This window comes from Triplophysa rosa, linkage group LG2 (genome assembly GCF_024868665.1).
Source record: "Triplophysa rosa linkage group LG2, Trosa_1v2, whole genome shotgun sequence".
NCBI classification, from domain to species: domain Eukaryota; kingdom Metazoa; phylum Chordata; class Actinopteri; order Cypriniformes; family Nemacheilidae; genus Triplophysa; species Triplophysa rosa.
This window is the reverse complement of record NC_079891.1, coordinates 25819858-25838985: the sequence shown is the minus strand read 5'-3', so window position 1 is coordinate 25838985 and position 19128 is coordinate 25819858. Positions and strand designations below refer to the sequence as shown.

The window sequence follows — 19128 nt, the reverse complement described above, 5'->3', positions numbered from 1 at the left end:
GAACAACATAAACCCTATCGCGATAGTTGCGGGATGACGTGAGTTGCCAGATTGTGTTAAAAGCTCCCCATGTTGTCTTGTCTGTTTTATGTGCCTTGTTTATTTGAGGTAATATTTTCTAATTTCTTTGTATTTATTTACTTACTCTATATTCTCTTGATAATAATAAAAAATGAAAATAAACGTAACCTTTTTTAATACGGTACGATATGTGTTGTGCTTTCGCACAAAAGCCCTCCGAAAGTTTCTGGTCCAGCAGTTAGTAGCTGTGTATGGTTGCCATGACGCTTGGACGCATGCATTTCTACAAGTCAACAAATGTTCAATCCCGTTGGAAGGAAACTTCGAGAGGAATTACTTTCAGTAAGTGCAAATCTGAATTAATATACAATACACACTGTCACTGAGATTTTAAAAAGTTTTAAAAAGTCATCTTCCAAAGTGTTTGTTTTAGTCTTCCAGGGGATTTTTTATTTTTATTCATTTTGTCTGTTAAAATGCATCTCAAAATGAACCCAGCAATTATCTACATTAAATAAACAGATATTAAATATTTATCAATGTTGTGTTATGAAATGTTTGATGTCATGACTTGGGTTCTTTGTTTGGGTCCCTTTCAGTTGTGTTTCCTGGGCAACCATGAATCAACAACTCCCCCAAAACTGTCTTCTTTGGCTCTAATGAAAAAGACACGAATCAGTGCTCTCAATTTCAAAGAGAGAGAGATTGTATTTTGCTTTATTTGATTATTTTTAAAGCATGCATTAAAGGGATAGTTCACTCAAATATAAGCATCATCATTTACTCACCTTCGAGTTGTTCTAAATCTGTATAAATGTCTTTGTTCTGATGAACACAGAGAAAGATATTTGAAAGAATGCTTGTAACCAAACAGTTCTTGGAACCTATTGACCATAGTAGGAAAAATTACTTTAAAAAATGTGTTCTGTTGAACACAAAAGAAGATATTTTGAAGAATGTAGGTGAGCAACAGTTTTGGGGCACTTTTGACTACCATTGTCATTTTTCCTATACTATGGTAGTCAATGGGGTCCAAGAACTGCTTGGTTGCAAGCATTCGTCCAAATATCTTTCTCTGTGTTCAACCAAACAAAGAAATTCATACAAGTTTGGAACAACTAGAGAGTGAATAATTCATGACAAATTTCAGATTTTTGGGTGAACTATTCCTTTAATGAATTTTGGTTGTGTGTTTTTAGGACAGTCATGGAAACTGTTGATCATGAATGTTCTGGAGAGAACACAGATGAGCTGATCTCTGCAGGTCAAAACTATTCACTCTCTAGCATGCTCAAATAAATCTGCTGTGATATGACAAATGTAGATTTGTGTCTTTTCAGAAGTGGATGGGGGTGTTGATGGTTATGGACTCATGTCTCTGTCCCATGACTACTATGATCGTCTGCTGGATCCTATTGATGCACAACTGAGTCATCTATATGTCAGTCATTTTTAGTTCATTAAAATAGTTAAATATGTTGTTTTATTTTAACGACAGAAAGGACATAACGCAAGTCTGAATTCGTTTTTCAACCTTAGACCCAGGGCCTCAGACAAATGCGTGGAGTGAACTCCAAGAGAAATGAATTTCCTTCCTCAGGTGGGTAGTTTTGTAAAATAAAAATATATTTTATTTAATATCTTATTATTCTGCAACAGAGCATTAGTTTAATAATGTTTCAGGTCATCTTGAAGGGAGTCTGTCTTTAAGTAAAGACACAGGTTTGGGAAGCACTGTTCCAACAAATGATAAAACATCATCCACCCCTTCAGGTAATAATAAGAATAAAGTTTGTTAGAAAGAAGATATTATATTATATACATTATAACCCAAGTCTTTCACACCTTGCAACATTGCGGAATAAACATTAGTATATTCTATTATAAAGATATAATATAATATAATATACAGATATTCTGCAGAAATGTCTAGAATCAGATTGAGTTTGGGTTTGGCTATAAATCATTAGAATTTTTCTTCTGAAGATAAATAGCGTTGTGTTTTGTATTACTGCCCTTCCCAAACAAAGAATCATTCTTTTATCATTCTTAATATTCTTAATGGACACAGTGCTTTTCTTTAAACAGTATTATAAATGATCATTCCTTTTTTAAATGTTAGAAGGCAAAGGTGACCAAACAGAACATCAGACAGCGGATATTCTGAGGGAGTCAGACGTGTGGCATTCTGAAGTAAATGGCAGCTTGCGCTCAGTGTCCAGGGCTGAACAGTGCCGATGGAGGCTGGAGAAGCTTCTTGGGAAGAGTTCAGAAGTAGCAGGATTGGGAAATGAAGAGGATGAGCTCACGATGGACAGCATCTGTACTGAGGACTTCTCAGCACGCTTCAGAGATGAGATGCTGGACCTGTCTGATAAAGGTATGAGTGACCAAAGAAAAGTGGGTACTGATTTGATCTCAAACATGGAAAAAGCTTTCATAATGTAGAAAGATTTTTTTTATCTTGATTGACAGTGTACAATGTTGACATATAAATGTATCATTGGAATTCAGTGAATTTATCATTATTTTAAAGCACGCATGACTAATCTTTTTATCTCTGGCTCCAGCTCCTGATGTTCCCATTACCAGCAGTGACACTGCAGACCTCACTGAGCCTCAGAGAAGCCTCTATCCTCAAAGATCAAAAAATATCCCAAAGTATCCATCCAAAACACCTCTTAGGCACCTCACAGGTATCTTCTGGCTAACTCTTTTGATCCCTTTTCAGATTTGTTAAAGTTATACCTCTGTTTTGAATCGCTGTGACCTGTATTCGATCAGGAAACTTCTTTAAAGGGATAGTTCACCCAAAAATGAAAATTCTGTCATGATTTACTTTCTAGTTGTTCCAAACCTGTGTAAATGTCTTTGTTTGGTTGAACACACAGAAAGATATTTGGACGAATGCTTGTAACCAAACAGTTCTTGAACCCCATTGACTATAGTAGGAAAAATGACAATGGCAGTCAAAAGTGCCCCAGAACTGTTTGCTGTCCTACATTCTTCTAAATATCTTCTTTTGTGTTCAACAGAAAAAAATATATAAAGTAATTTTTGCCTACTATGGTAGTCAATGGGGTCCAGAACTGTTTGGTTACAAGCATTCTTCCAAATGTATTTCTCTGTGTTTATCAGAACAAAGACATTTATAAAGATTTGGAACAACTCGAGGGTGAGTAAATGTTTGTAATATTGTTCTCTCTTGTAGGGATTCACATGCAGAGTTTTGATTCGGTCACTATAGACACTGATCTGGACACAGTGTGCTCAGAGAAGGTTCGACAGCACCTGAAGTCCGCATTCACTAACAAAAATAGTCCAGGTGAGAGTGCTCAGCTCAAATCTCAACTACATATAAATGTGCAGAATACATGTAAAATTTAATAAATGCTATTAAACTTTAAAAAAAAAATCGTATTGTGTGTACCAGTAGGATTTCGTTTAAGCAGAGGAAATGTGTTCTATACAGGACCAGGCTTCCAAAACAATATTCAATCCTCCAGGTAATGAGGCTTCTCAATGATTTAAAGGGATAGTTCACCCAAAAATGTAAATTCATCATTTACTCCCCTTCTTGTTATTTCAAACCTGTATGACTTTCTTTCTTTCGCAGTACACAAAGATATTTCGAAGAATGTTGTTAACTGGACACCATTCACTTTTTCAGGTTCAGGTTTTGTGTCCATACAATAAAAGTGAATGGGGTCCAATGCTGTTCAGTTACCAACTTTTTTCAAAATATCTTCTTTTGTGTTCTGTGGAAGAAGGAAAGTCATACAGGTTTGAAATGACAAGAGGGTGAGTAAATGATGACTGAAATTCATTTTTGGGTGAACTATCACTTTAAGATGAAGTCTTTGTCCAATTTAAATAAGCTACTATAGAATATGCTTATATGATATGAAGCATTTTAATACTAATGTGCTGTTTTTATATGTAATTAACATTTCTCTGTGTTTGTGTAGCTCTGATGATGTCGCGGAGATGGGTGGTGAAGGTTCAAAGCGGTACTCCAGAGGCAGGAGACATCCATCTGGCAGGAAGGGAAAGAAACAGAGTTCTCAAAAGAGCGGAAGATGTGGCTCCAACACTGTGAGATACCTGAGTGAATATCTCACCTTGCATTATGTCTGCTTTCTGTAAACAATGAATACTCAGTGCCAGTGTAGTTCATGGATGCTGTCATCACATAATTCATTGCAGAAATGTAAATTGTTCTTTGTGTGTTATTTTTCAGAGCACAGAGAGACCTCAGGACAAGATCCGAATGGATAAAGATCAGCTTACAGAGTTGAGGCTGTCACTTGCCAAGCTTCAGCAGCAAAAAATCGTATGATCTTTTTTTATAGAAATACACACACACAAAGAATGAGACTTTTTATTAATTAATTTATAATTAATTTATTAAGCGAGCTTATATCCTCAGACTGTTGTTCAATTTCTGGAGCGGCTGAGAGAGGAAATGGACCAGACTAAGAAAGAGCAAAACTCTCTACAGATCATTATGAGGGACAGCAGAGCACAAGTCCAGAACATAAGGTACGTTTTAATACACAGAAACATCATCCTGGTCTTAATGGACACTTTTTTTTACATTCTACCACTTGCACATCATTATATTTACCACAATTAGTACTGTTTGCACTGTGATGTTAATATCAAGTGCATAAAATATTAAAACAAACTTTAGTGCATGAAGTAAACCGTACATTTCATAACCTTCTGGCTTATATTCATGTAACAATTTATATTTATTAGAAATCTCTTTGTATTGAACTGTAGGTGTGAGCTGCACAAACTGCAGGCCCAGAGGGATGTATGTCTGGAGCAGGTCAGGGTTCTGAAGGACCAGCAGGTCACTTTAGTTCAGAGGAAAAAGACTTCACCAAGCTATGACATCAGCTGTCACAATGTAAAATAATGATTTTATTATACACCTGCTCGGTTTCTCTTTTCATTTTGATTTTTTTCTCTTTATTTTGATATTATTTCAATTTCAATGGGCATAAAATACATATATTAGATATGCAGCTTGAAATTAAATGTGATTTAAAGGGACAGTTCACCCAAAAATGAAAATTCTCTCATGGATTACTCACCCTCAATTTGTCCCAAATCTGTATAAATGTCTTTGTTCTGTTGAACACAAAGAAAGATATTTGGAAGAATAGCAACTGAGATTTCTGGGTCACCATTGACTACCATTAAAATGGTTGTCAAAGGTGCCCCAGGGCTGTTTGTTTTCCTAAATTCTTCAAAATATGTTATTTTGTGTTCAACAAAACAGAAAATTAAACAATAATTATTTCTACCATGGTAGTCAGTGGTGCCCTAGAAATCTCAGTTTTTAACAAACTTCCAAATATCTTTCTTTGTGTTCAACCAAACAAAGACATTTCTACAGGTTTGGAACAACTTAAGGGGTAAGTCATGACAGAATTTTCATTTTTGTGTGAACGATCTCTTTTCTTTATCTTATTTCTCTCATTTGATCTATTTCTTTACACACCTTCAGTGTATAAGCCGTAGTGTATCCATTCTGGAAAGAGAGGAGATGGACAGACTGCTGAATAATACAAAATCTGAGCTGTTCTCAGAACAGAGGCGTTTCAGAGACACACTGGACTCTATGAAAGAGGTCAATTCGATTTTCAATTTCTTCATTTTTTCTTATTTGTATTTCAAAGCACTAAAACAGAAAGCTCTCAAAATGGAAGAATTAGTGAATACATATGTATATCTCTGTATATCTGTCTATTTATTTGTCATCCATGTTTTTTTCAATCTCTTACTCAGAGGCTGGATGAGGTGAATCAGGAGCTGGAGCAGAAAGATGAGGACTTTAAGGCCCTTCAACAGAAACGCAGTGACCTGGAAAAGCAGCTGGCTGATACAGTCAAAGAAAGAGAACATGTTAAAGAGGTACATTTTCGCACTTGATTCCAAAGATTTATTTTAAATATTTATTTGGTAAACAACTTACTGTGAAATGTAATCCCGGTCAACTTCTTTGACTGTATATTAAGATATATGAAAGATAGTAAGATACAATATTTTAATAACATTCTTCTTAATGTTACGACAATCCACAATCACTGTCCTGTATAATCGATTGCAGGTATAGATTACGGACACTAAATATTTCAGGATTTGTGTGATATGTGTGTAGTCTTCACAGGAAGCTCTAAAGCAGCAGGTGAATCGGTTTGCAGCGTTGGAGCGAACTGTTGCCCAGAAAGAACTGCTGCTGCGAGGGCTTGAGGAAGAAAAGAAAGCCCTTCACCTGGAGCTCTGTTCTCTTAGAAAGGAAAACAAGTTAAAGTTGACAGAAATAGAGAACAGAACAAAAAAGGAGAAGGTAGGAAACATATAGTCATGTATTTGTCATATCAGCCTTGGATTTAGCATTGGGTTTCACATGTTTCATTCTTTTTCAGGAACAAGAGATCAGTAAGTTGACATTACGGTTAACAAAAAGACACCAAGAGGAACTGCAGACGGTAAACAGATTAATTCACTGAGTGCGTTATCACAGATCATTTAAATGTAATGTGAAACTAAGCGTCTGTTTGCTTTGCATGTGCGTGTCCAGGTGCGTCTACAAGCAGATGAGTTGAGATCAGCTGCTCTCACTGAACAAGCTCGAGCCCACAAACAGAGCGTTGACTCCGTACACAACTGCATTCAGGTCAACAGTCATACTAGTCAATACTATTTTTAGGCATTTGTCAGATGCTTTTATTCAGTGACCCTTTACATTGAACCCAATGTAGTGCCATGCTTTACAAGTTGACCTTCAAGAAATAGAATTTTGTTTTTTGTATCTTACATGTCATTACAATTCATATAATACAAACTTTCCTGATCCTTTCAAATTCACCTTTATCTACAGACGAAAGATGAGGAGGTTAAGAGACTCAAAGCAGCTCTAGAGCAGTATGAGGACAAGATGAGAAGGCAAACAGAGGAGCTGAGAAGAGAAACACAGGAAAAGGTTTTGTCCGATAGTTCAACCAAAATTTAAGTCTTCATTTACTCACCCTTTCAAACCTGTATGACTTTCTTTCTTCAAAAGAAAATATCTTGAAGAATGTTGTTAATCGGCACCCATTGACTTGCATTGGTTTTGTGTCCATACAATAGAAGTGAATGGTTACCATGTCACGGATTGGTAGAAGGAGAACCCAAGCGCAGGCAGCAGTGATGAAGGGGTTAACAAATATATTTATTTAAACAAAACAGAACAAAAACACCCACAATGGGGGAAAACCGAACTAAGAAATAAATATACAACAAAAAGACTTCCCACGGGGGGCAAAATGAAAACAAGACCAATAAACTAAACTCAAGGACACGACCAAACGTCTTAAATAATACAAGGCACAAACTCACAAAACACGAACAGGCAAGGAACAGGAACACGGGTAAGCGCACGAACATGAACACAAACACAATGCAGTTCAACGCAACGTAATACACGAGCACAGGACAAAGAAACAAGAGGGTATATATAGGGAAACACAAACGAGGGATAACGACATGGGGCAGGTGTGGTTAATTAAACACTCAGGGAAGGATAACAAGGAAACTAGAGGAGGGGAACAGAGACTAGACACTGGAGAGAATGTATATTATTTTCATAAAGACAATAATATGTTTCTCTCCACACATAACCAAAGACTTTGTCATGGCTCTGCTACAGGACCAAGAAAAACATGACTAAGGAAGCAGAGCCATGACATACCAACTCTCTTCAAAATATCTTCTTTTGTCTTCTGGGGAAGAAAGAAAGTCGAACAGGTTTGAAATGACAAGGGGTGAGTAAATGATGACAGAATTTTCATTTTTGAGGGGAATCACTTTAAACCTTTTTCAGACAATAATCAGTTTACTTTTTGATGTTGTCCTTCATTGTTCCGGTTTTTGCTCAATGTTGTTTTCCCTAAAAACAGTGCATTTTATGTCATCTGTAACAGATTGCAAAGGCTCTGAAGCAAGAGGAGAGAAATTGGGAGGAGCAAAGAGAGAAGGCTCTCAGAGAGCAGCGTAGGTTTCTGGAGGAGCGGGTGGAAGAAGCAGTAAAAAGAGAGAGAGAGGAGGTGGAGAAAGAGAGAAAGAACACACTAGCTCTGCAAAGGAAAGTCAATGAGCTTCAGAAAGTAAGCAAAGTCGGTTAGTAACAAGGATTTGTGAGAAAATGTATGTCTTTAACACTAAAAAAAGCTGAAAATAGGTCACATTTTATACAGTATACTAAATATTTGAATCTTTACTTATGATGAGATTCATCTATTTATTCTGTTTTTAAAGCTGTCCTCAGCCCTAAAGGGGTAGTTCACCCAAAAATTCTGTCATCATTTACAAACCCTCAGGTTGTTCCAAACCTGTATAAATGTATTTGTTCCGCTGAACACAAAGGACGATATTTGGAAGAATGTCAGTGATCTAACAACAGATCTCATCCCTCATTTACTCCCGTTGTAAGGAAACGAAATACTATGGGAGTCAATGGGAAATGAGATCTGTTGGTTACTGACTTTCTTCCAAATATCTTCCTTTGTGTTCATCAGAACAAAGACATTTATACAGGTTTGGAACAATCTGAGGGTAAGTAAATGATGACAGAATTTTCATTTTTGTGTGAACTATCGCTAAAATGTTGTTTTACACTATGTTGAACAACAGGCTGAGAAGGATGCGGCTCATCTGAAGGAGACTTTACAGCGCTCTGAACAGGAGCTGCAGCACCTGAGGGAAACCCTCTCTGAGAAAGACCAAAAACACCAGAGAAGATCAGCCAGACAAGAGCGACAGAACAGGAACTGGGCACAGGACATACACATCGAGTGTACCTGCCTACAGGAGCTGCTTAAACTCAATGGCCTCACTTTTGAGAGCAAACACCTGCCTGACAGGTGCGCTCAGTTTGATCTTTGCGGTGGCCCGCGATGCGTGTACAAACACATGTGTGTTAAAGGGACCCTCGTGTCAACCTGTATGACTTTCTTTCTTCTGTTGAACAAAAAAATAAGATATTTTGAAGAACGTTGGTAACCAAACAACATCTGCCCACATTGGCTTCCATTGTATGGACACAAAACCACTGAGACATTTCTCAAAATATCTTCTTTTATTTTTCATATATGTAAATGTTGTGATTGATTAATCAGAAGCAATTATTAGTGCGATGTGTTAAAACTGTATATTCTCTGGTTAAGTCCCACAATGCCTGAAGCTCTCCAGACTCTGCAGTCTGTCACAAAGGCCACACAACAGCTTATAAATGATCTAAAGAATGAGATCAGCTCACAGAGACGCACTACACTGCAGCTTAGCCATGACGAGGTGAGAAAAACACATGTACAAACTCACACCAACACATTGTTTATAAGTAAATGCTATTTATATGTTTACTTCAGGAGCAAGAACTACGCCTGGTGAAAGAACAGCTGACCAAGGAAAAGGAACAAGCACTGACTTCTCTAAAAGAAAAACTCATTCAGGTAGTTATACAGGCGTACTTGTATATACAATATGTACAAGGTATTGATAATTAATTTGAAAGCATTTTATGCACACCTATGTGTGTATTTTTAATCTTAAGGAGCACATGAAGGAAAAAAGCAGCCTATGTAAAGGCAGGCTGCACATGAATGATGACGACACAGACGGACTGTTTGCACATCTGCGCAGGCAGCTGCAGGCGAAAGATGATGAACTCAGGCTGGTACAGAAAAACATGGCCGAGTGGAAGGGCAAAACCACTGCAAGACTTGCACACAAATTTCAGTTGGAGGTTACAGCTGAGCTGGAGAGGTCTCACACACACGCACACACACACACACTGATGGGGTCAGATTGACATTGCTTTTAAATTAGCAATAAAACTCATTAAAGGTGTAATAAAAAGTGAAATAAAACATAGCTATTAACATAAAACTTATTCCAAACGTTTATGACAGACTGTAACATCATGAATAGAATGATATGAGTTCAATATGAGTTTATCTTGGGGGTTACAACCACCAGATTGAGTTACTGCTAATTTTTACTTTCTTAATCTGTATTAGATTTTCCAATTTACCTTTATTGCACAAAACAGAAGGGTCCCAAACCCGCAAGCAGAGCAGCAGAAAAGACTGGAGAGACTAGAAAATGAGATGAGACTTCTGTCTATGGTAAATCAATCAATATAAACAGTAAATATGTCTTATGGACTAAAAAAATAACTGGGCCTCTCTTGTCACATTCCTAGTTGTTATACCGCAGATTACTTATTGTAGTGAGAGAACACATACAAAAACAAATTCATGCTTTTCGCACTTCTTGTAGCAGTGCAGAGACTATAGAGAATCCCAATTATCCTCCAATGATCTTCAAAGTGGCCCAGACTTCCAACATTCCTCAAGTACACAGGACTTTACCTCATATAAACTTCTGCAGCATCTCCAGAGTCGCATTCGCCATCTGCAGGCAGAGACACAGACCCCCCGACCTGTGAAGGGGGACAGGGATGCCAGGAACCTCGGAGGGTCTTATCTGGATACGGTATGAAACTGAAACTTAAATTCATAGTTGAATATGTTTCATGAGTAATTCTTTTGTTCATTTGACCTTTTCTGATATCTTACCCAATACATGTACATAAATATTTTATCAAGGATCTTTTTTTCAAAAAGGTTTCTAGGTTTTAAAGCTTTTTATTTTATTGGCAGATTGCTCAAGACCAAGAAAGCTATAAGAAAGGTTGCTCCCCAGGAAGGACCATCTCCAGTTAACGTTTACTTCATTTTTGGCTGTATGGTTCGATAAAGAATCTTTAACATCCAAAGAACCTTTCTGTTTCACAAAAGGTTCTTTAGATTATATAAAGAAAGATATGGTTCTTAAATGAAATGGTTCATCTTAAATAAATTAATTTATGCAGTTAACAGTTTACAACTTGTCATTTAAGCATCGTATACTTTGCATGATGTGTTTGATAATACATCATTGATTCTTGAGACTTTTTAGAAGCACTAATCATTTTAATTGTCACTTCCATAATCAGTGCCAATATATAACGGAACTATTTATGTAATCATTTTTTACTCTGTATGCATAAACAAATAGAAAATAAAGCCAAACTGGTTTTATTTAAAAACAAACTCTGTCTTTCATAATGTGGTAAAATCAAAATTATTTACATATTTTTATTTTGACTAGTCAAAATGTATAAACCACAAAAAAGGTCAAACAAATACAGCAATAACTGCAAAACATATTTTAACCACAGGCCAAGTGCATTTTCATCTTATTTTACCGTTTGGCCAATAAGAGCCATTTCTAATCATCAGGTTATATGTGCAGTTTATTCTTTACCTAGTTAAACATAACCAGATAATGATAACAAAACTCAATAGCTTGATTAAAAGGTGCATGCATCATCTTATCTCCAACAATATGTTGTAACATTTTTGGTCTTCTAAGGGTATAGATTGTGAGAATTTGCAGATAGCGGAAATAAAATCAACTGGGTTCTTGTGTTAAACAAATTGTGTAAAACCAGCTGTAAAGATTACAGCTTTTTCAGTCCCCATAACAATCTCTCCTTGCTCTCAGACAATCAAAAAATGTTGACATTTATCAACGAGAACAGACACTTACCAAATATTCTGTTATCATTTGCAAAACAATATGGCCATCAACATGAATAACAAAATAAAGAGTCGCAGGTTTTGCCTGTCCGTTCACAAGCAATACATGAAAATATGGCAGTCTGTAATAAATCAATCGATCTGAATCTGGTTCTAATACTAGTCGACTGCAATAGTATTAACTGTATAGAGATACATAAATCTCAGAGTTCAGATATGAATGACATGAAAATCTGGAAATCTGTGCAATGAATATAAAACGATGAGTGTATGTTCAACCAATGTACCGCAAGAAGAAAAACATCATTGACCAGGTTCACACAGGATACTTACTAGTGCAAGTATGGTCCCAACCACAAATAAAGTGATCTCCAATGGCCAAGGTGTCGGTTGAAACAAACAAACATGGCACAAACAAATCTGAACCAAGCCCTGCGTTAACTTTTCTTTTGTTTCATACAAAGAAACATGAACTAATTACAGTTGTCCCTCTATAACTCCATGTCTTCTTCTCCAGAGCTGAGGGCTGAAGGGCTGCTGAACAGAGGGGTGAAGGTTTGCTCATTGGTTGCTGTGAACTGCACCTCAGGCGGGGGGCTGCTGACAGTTGGTGTGGGTGTAGGGGTCTGTCTGTTTAATGACAGCTGCTTGCGCTGCTGTTTTTGTAGGGAGTCTTTCAGCCTCTGGGTGAGAGGGTCCTCTGGGGGGCGCCACAGCACCAGTTCCATACAAGAGTGGTTCCTACAGACATAAGGGAAGAAGAGTTTGGATTCCTATAGAATCAGCTCAGTGATGTTAGTAGAAGCTGTCAATCTCCCAGCAGTCCTGTTTCACACAATTACATTACAATTTCACAGAATTACAGGACACAAAAGAAGATATTTTGTTGGTAACCAAACAACACTGCCCCTCATTGACTTCCACTGTAGACATTTCTCAAAATATCTTCTTTTGTGTTCCACCAAGGAAAGAGTCACATAGAAGTTTTGAACAACATTATGGTAAATAAATGACAGCAGATTTCTTTATTATGTTTGAACTGTATTGAGGTATCGAAATGGTAGGAATTGACTACTACAGTAGAACAGTAACAGTATTTATAGTAAAATGATACACTTACATTGACTGTGCCACTGTATGGGGAAGAATGTCGCCAATCCCCCTTTGTAGCCCCTCTCTCAAACTGTCAGACATCACCAGAACTGGTCTGCGTTGGGCTGGTTCTACATCCAACTCCTCATCACTGTCATCTTCCAAAGTTATCCTAAAACACACATTCAGTATTAAGAAAACTGCCATCAAACATGTAAATTACAGCACTGTTGTTAGTGATTACATACATACATTTGGATGCATGTGTGTATTTTTGTAATAGTTCTCACCGCTCTTCTATTTCCTGCAGTCTCTTTTGAGCTGCCTCTACTTCCATGCCTGACCCCCCTGGATGAACTCTGGGTAGTGGAGAAGGAGAGGCTGTATAAGGCAGACCCATCTGTTCCTCCTTGGGTCTGGTCTGTAGCTGAACCAAGCTGGTCTCTGATGAAGGACTGGTGAAGTCCACAGACCATTCCCAGCTCACTTTAGAACTTGGATGCTCTGCCACATCTGCTCCTTCCTCTCCCATCAGCTTGCGCCTTTTTGTACTGCAGCTTCTGAGCAGAAAGAAATCATGAAACATTTGACATAACACATAGCAAATCCATCAGAAGATCCATCTGTGAAGAATGTGCTCACCCGTCGTTTGTACTTCTTCTCTGCTTCCTCATACATCTTCTCTCCCAGCTTCTAAGTTTAAAAGCAAAGATAAAAAATGAAACATTTTGCATTTTCAATAAGTCAATTTGAGTCATATGGCTGCATAAAAGCTGACACTTACGCATTTGGCATAGATCCACTGGTTAAATGATGTGAGCCTTTGGTTGGCCCAGTAATTGTGTCCAAGTTAGGGTTACTAAAGTGTGCGTGATGAGAAAACATTATGAACTCCAGCTCGCTGCTTGCTGACATGTGGCTCTGCATCGTCATGTGACCAAAGATGAGCTAAAGACATCAGGGTGAAATGACAAGTGCAGCAGAGCTGTTTGGATTGATATAAAATCTGCAAAACAGACAAATCAATCTATCAATGGTTTTACAGAATAACCTTATGTTATTTTATTTTGAATTTGCTTTTATTTTTATATTTTTAATTTGATGTCAAATTTCGTTTAATGTTTAGCATTTTTTGGGATGTGTTTTTGGTATTTTTTTCTAAAGATATTAAGGTTTAATTTCTTTCTATGTCCGTTTTAATTGAAAATTAGTTTTTATTTATTTTTAGTACATTATTTTAGTGCCCCAAGTTAAACTTACTTTAGTTTATTGCGAATGCAACATTTCTAATTGGCATTTAGTCTTTCAAATATTTAGGCCTATATTTTATGTAATTTAATTTTTCAGAAATGTTTTAATATGGTTTTAAGTTACAATATATTTTCCTTGCATTGCACATAAGAAATGGGTTGTGCAGATGAGTTTGCTCATACTAAAGTAATACTATGATTATATCAAATAAAAACAAAAAGTGTATCACTTCACTATATAAAATGCTCGTTTACTTTAGCACTCTTAGCAAATGCATTGCTGATCTAGCTGAATGCTAGAGGAAAGCTGTCAAACTGCTAGTGCTGCTAGTGTTTGTGTGTGGTGCGCTAGCTGGTCACTAGTAAATGTGTGTATTTCCCTCACTGTAGGCCATGACATGACAATGCAAGTCCGTTCTGCGGACTTCAGTCAACATTTTCACTAGCTTTAACGTTACCTGCGGTGCCCTAATATAATTTGCCATAAAGGCATTGACTGGCCGCTGCAGCTTGAAATATCCTTCAGCTACACACCCCAAAACACATACAAAACAACAGCTCGTCTGTTCTTCCATTAGGAAGACAAGCGCTTACCTCACACGCCTTCTTAACAGCTGAAAGTCAGTTCTGTACGAAATGTGGAAAAATGCCTAAAGATAGTTGGAATTAGAAGTTGTATGAGCCTGAATTTTCTAGAACAGCGCACAAGCCCGAGCAGGGACTGCTGGGATGCGTAGTCCGGAGGTTTTGTAGTTCTTGAACCGGAAGTGCGTTACAATAACAGTAAACAAACGCATGCACTGTTTGGGACGAGTGAGCCGGGTTTTTTTTGGGCCAGACTTTAAAAAAAATTAAGAAAATCAAAATGTGAAGATAATTAAGGTTTAAAGCACATACTGACACTATACTGTAAAAACTACATTCTCTGTAGATAAGTAACTAACTACTTCACTGACCCCGGGATGTTTAGCTGTAAACTCCTCCTCTGGTAGTAAAAGTCACGTGTTCATTTTAGCAGCGTAACTTTGTGCTGTAAGCCTCTGGAAAGGTAAGAAACTGCTTGGTTAGACGTGTTTGTTAACTTTACGTTAAAACAGAAAACTTACCCAGAGAATTCATTCAACGTCTTTTAAAGCTACTGCCAACTAACAATAAAATATAAGTATGATCGTGATAATTGTATTCTTTACAGATGAAGGTCAGCCTGATATAATGTTTTATTTCTTGTTGGTTACTTTGTAGTACATTACAATAAGCCTTACAACTAGTTGTATGTGTTGTTTCAACTTCAGATCAAAGTAATGAAGGGGACTCTCGTCTTTGTGAGTGCACTGCTGTCGCTGACTGCTGGCAAACCTTGTGGTAAGCCTTATGTAATTACGTCATAAACGTTTCCTGGGCCCCTCAGGCTCAGAGTAATACACTTTCAAAAACAGACTTTAGAAAACAAACTTTTACACCACTGTATGTGGATATGGTGTGCATTTAAAATTGGGTATGCCAAATTAAGGTGGAAATCCAAAAAATGAAATGTTCATTTTTTAATTCTGTATGTTTTTGTGTTTTAATTAGTATTTATTTATTTATTATGTCTTTTGTCATGGTTGTTTTGACATGGTTATTTTGTGGAATAATCCTTGCTCAATACTTTTATCCATTTTTATAGCAGCACCCTTCCAAAAATACTGTGGCGGTATTTTGATTACTGATAATGTTGACAAAGGGTGTTCTTGTGTGAACCCCTCTTCATCCCATATATAATAAAAACTAAGATCTTCATTAAACTGTTTCCCAACCCTTTTATGCTTATTGGGTCATTTCCTTTTGTCCTGTCAGCAGAGGTTTTGCTGAGAGAATACACTTTTCCTTCGGTTCTTTGCCCTCTCTTTGGACAATGACAGTTTTGAGATAACTACAGTTTTATGGATTGCATAGGCAGGTAAATGTCAATGTGACATATTGCTGAGACAGTGGACATCGATCAACTGTGCAATGCCACTGATTTACATTACCAACATTTTTTCTCTTTCATGTACTTTCGAACAGGTCAGTGATATTAAGGACAATAGAGAATGTGCATGTTGCATGTTGCAACATCTTGCGTGGATAATACTCCACTGCTATTATTGTTTTGATATGTACCATTACTTCTTTTGTTTGATATATGGACAAATCCAAAGTGAAAGAACCATGGGCTTTTCCTGAACGACTCTGCGTAATGCTATTGCAGTTTTAACACAGCAAGACCGACCTACCATGGTTGTAATTCCTAATCAAACAAAAAAAGCAAAACACTGCATTGAACACACTAGCAGCCATCCTCCCAAGATGGCGCAACATTCAACGCTGCATGACGTCAATTAACAAGCTTTATAGGTACAGTATATACATAACAACAACAATACGTTTTTATTTTAAATTGTCTCTCTCATCCCAAACAGCGTGTGTTTGTTTACTATTATGCACTTCCGGTTAAAGATTACAAAACTGATGGACTACAAATCCAAGCAGTCCCAGCTTGTGCTTGTGCGCTATTCTAGAAAAGCGTAGTAATTTAGGCTCATACACACTTGTATACTGTATACTCTGTAGTATGTAAATGTTCAACAGGGCTAAAGGAAATAAGCGAATTCCCGCTTATTACAGTGTCCAAGTCAATGTTCCTAGTTGACAACCCTAGTAATATGTGTATGTATATACGTGTCTGTTTGATTTCTCAGCATTGGATCATGATGAACTCCACCTGTCCCTCAATAAGCAGCTACTGCGTTCTGTGGACATGCAAGAGAACCTACCCAATCCCAGTGTGCACATCGCCCTGAGGCTCTCACCACACCATAACCTAGCTAAAGAGAGCAAACATCTCAACCGCCTTAAGACGGAGCTTCAGGATGATATTGAGAAGTATGGAACAGCTCACAATCCTTCTCACAGTGCTTCTTGGTCTTGTGTGTAATAGATCCTATCAGAAAATTCATGTAGCGGTCAAAAGTCCGTTTTCATTTTTGTTTGTGTCCTTTATAAAGATCTCTCAAAAACAAAGAGTTGGCGGTTGGCCGTCTTGCCCTGTACATTTTGGCTTTGAGGTCTTCCTGCTATGACCTGCAAAGCCTGTATCTCACTGGCAATGAGAGGGAACTCGTGCTTATTCACCTCAAGAGAGAGATGGAGGAGGAGAAACAGAACATTTTATGTAAGACCAAATGCCTTTGTAGACAATCAAGGTGTGAAATAAATGGAGTAGGGTTTAACAAAACCTTTAGTGATATTTCTAAATGTACTGTTTTTTTTCTTTTCCGCAGTCAGTCACCGACCAAAGACCAGCTACTATCAGTATTCTCTAGGCATTCTGGCTTTGTGTGTGAGTGGCATTAGAGTCAATGCCCATGTCAGCCACAAGCTCATCCATGCCGTGGAACATGGACAGATTAAACATGGAGAGTCCTTATGTGTGGGTAAGTTTAAGGTCTTCTTTTTGCTGTGGATTTGTTCACATGTCCGAAATCAAGACAATTAAAGACAATACATTTCTTTAATCACACTGTATATTTGAATATGACATCCTCTTTCACCCCCTCAGACTCGCATGCTATGGCAGGCATGGCCCTCCAATGTCTGAAAGATCAGGGAACTTATGTTAAAGATGAAGATGAGCTGGACAGGGCTCTTGCCACCATTAAGCAAAGGCTTCTTGACTCTAAAAGAGCTGATGGCCACATGGGCAATGAGTTCAGCACTGGATTGGCAGTGCAGGTAAAAAAAACGTTAGTTGTACACATGAATGCAGTAACTATCCAAATAATTTTATCACAAGAATAAAAGTTCTCAGGTTTGTCTGTTTTTAGGCCTTGTTGGCTATGGGTAGTCAGATGGATGAGTTTGAACCTTCCTTGAATGCTTTATGGGCAGATGCTAGAAAGGGAACCTATCATGACACCATGGCCATTTCCCAGGTCCTGCCTGCCCTACAGAAACAATCTTACCTCCATCTGAAGAGCAAAGAATGTCGCAGCGAGGATGGTGCGTACAGCACATCCACTTACAGCTTCATACTAAAATGTGTGAAATTACAGCGAAGAATGTTTTTAAGTAAAACACAGCACAGTTATTACAAAATATATATGGAAAATAAAATCTGTGAGTTAAACTGTGATGTAAAAAAGTGACTTTGTCATACATACCTAATTCCTAATACTATACGTTTGTGTTTCTGGGTTTGATGTCCCTCTTTTAGACACTCTTGTTTTGGATGCTGACAGTGATGCAGAAGTTCTCATAGATCAGGGAAGAGTTTCTCTACAGGTGGAAGTTATTAAATCAAATGGTGAAGCATCTGTCTATTCAATTCGTGTACCCGTGGGCTCTTCACTTTTTCAAGCCCTCAGCCTTCTCCAAGATAAGCAAAAAGGTTTCACGTGAGTTTGGATTAGCAATTTATTTGTCACTTAATCTAATGTTTCGTTTGAAATATATTGTCAAATATTTGCTAGATGTTACTGTATAAATCAGAACTTACTTTGTAAAATTACAAATCTTATGATCTTCATTACAGCTTCAACACAGAAGAGAGTTTATGGGGGACATTTCTCAGTGTGGTGAATGACGAACAAGCCCGTCAAAGTGATCGTAGATACTGGCACATTTCCTCAGATGGCATCACTCTGACAGAGGGTGAGAAACACATTTTACACAGAAATTAGGCACACATGGCATAAAGCACATGGCAGATCAGTAAATGAATGGTGTATGTCTGAATCTTGGTTGTATAATCTCAAACTGTCTTGATTTTCTTTATCTGCGGTGTTTTCTCCTCAGGTATCAAAGACTATAAAATTGACTCAGAGCAAAAAATCTCCATTAAGAACACTGAATACTGAGTCCTTTGCATAAGGAAGATGAATGGAGGAAGAAATGAATAGAGGATTTAGGAGGACCTTGATTTTAATTTAATCGATTTTAATTTTCCTGACAGAATTTATTGTTTGAAGAAACAGAACAAAAGTTTGTACTGTACTGTATTGATCGTATTGATTTTACATAAACATATCTTTAAGATCAAACATGTTTACTTTTAAGTATGTTGCCTGCCATTTTGAATAAACAAATATTAAAGATTAGAAATATTT

General features: G+C 37.3%; 3 protein-coding genes across 9 annotated transcripts; 2 read left to right on the top strand and 1 right to left on the bottom strand.

Annotated features, from left to right (window-relative positions):
* Positions 1 to 293: 293 nt before the first annotated feature.
* On the top strand, positions 294 to 10912 carry si:ch211-102c2.8 (trichohyalin). Its single transcript, XM_057326028.1, has 27 exons — positions 294 to 363; positions 1221 to 1285; positions 1362 to 1462; positions 1561 to 1621; positions 1705 to 1794; positions 2144 to 2401; positions 2592 to 2717; positions 3233 to 3346; positions 3458 to 3527; positions 3990 to 4116; positions 4262 to 4354; positions 4451 to 4563; positions 4807 to 4936; positions 5540 to 5662; positions 5821 to 5946; positions 6194 to 6382; positions 6462 to 6524; positions 6617 to 6712; positions 6917 to 7018; positions 8001 to 8183; positions 8710 to 8939; positions 9243 to 9369; positions 9444 to 9527; positions 9629 to 9840; positions 10127 to 10202; positions 10357 to 10572; positions 10740 to 10912. Exons 2-27 carry the CDS (start codon positions 1228 to 1230, stop codon positions 10800 to 10802), a joined length of 3231 nt encoding a protein of 1076 aa, XP_057182011.1. The 5' UTR covers positions 294 to 363; positions 1221 to 1227; the 3' UTR covers positions 10803 to 10912.
* Positions 10913 to 11158: 246 nt separating this feature from the next.
* ccdc117 (coiled-coil domain containing 117) lies at positions 11159 to 14737 on the bottom strand. Of its 6 annotated transcripts, none has more exons than XM_057326075.1 (6): positions 14597 to 14737; positions 13537 to 13758; positions 13395 to 13445; positions 13043 to 13309; positions 12781 to 12924; positions 11159 to 12401 (listed from the first exon to the last, which is right to left on the bottom strand). In XM_057326075.1, exons 2-6 carry the CDS (start codon positions 13683 to 13685, stop codon positions 12152 to 12154), a joined length of 861 nt encoding a protein of 286 aa, XP_057182058.1. In that variant the 5' UTR covers positions 13686 to 13758; positions 14597 to 14737; the 3' UTR covers positions 11159 to 12151. The 6 variants fall into 6 exon arrangements, with proteins under 6 accessions (XP_057182058.1, XP_057182067.1, XP_057182044.1 ...); XM_057326084.1 differs by having other exon boundaries at positions 13395 to 13442; XM_057326061.1 differs by having other exon boundaries at positions 13043 to 13312; positions 14597 to 14736.
* A 91-nt stretch (positions 14738 to 14828) lies between these two features.
* tcn2 (transcobalamin II) lies at positions 14829 to 19127 on the top strand. 2 transcript variants are annotated; one of them, XM_057326050.1, is made up of 10 exons: positions 14829 to 15050; positions 15295 to 15364; positions 16723 to 16906; positions 17029 to 17195; positions 17305 to 17457; positions 17583 to 17755; positions 17848 to 18022; positions 18237 to 18417; positions 18555 to 18673; positions 18818 to 19127. In XM_057326050.1, exons 2-10 carry the CDS (start codon positions 15304 to 15306, stop codon positions 18877 to 18879), a joined length of 1275 nt encoding a protein of 424 aa, XP_057182033.1. In that variant the 5' UTR covers positions 14829 to 15050; positions 15295 to 15303; the 3' UTR covers positions 18880 to 19127. The 2 variants fall into 2 exon arrangements, with proteins under 2 accessions (XP_057182033.1, XP_057182023.1); XM_057326040.1 differs by lacking the exon at positions 14829 to 15050 and adding an exon at positions 15180 to 15200.
* Position 19128: the final 1 nt, after the last annotated feature.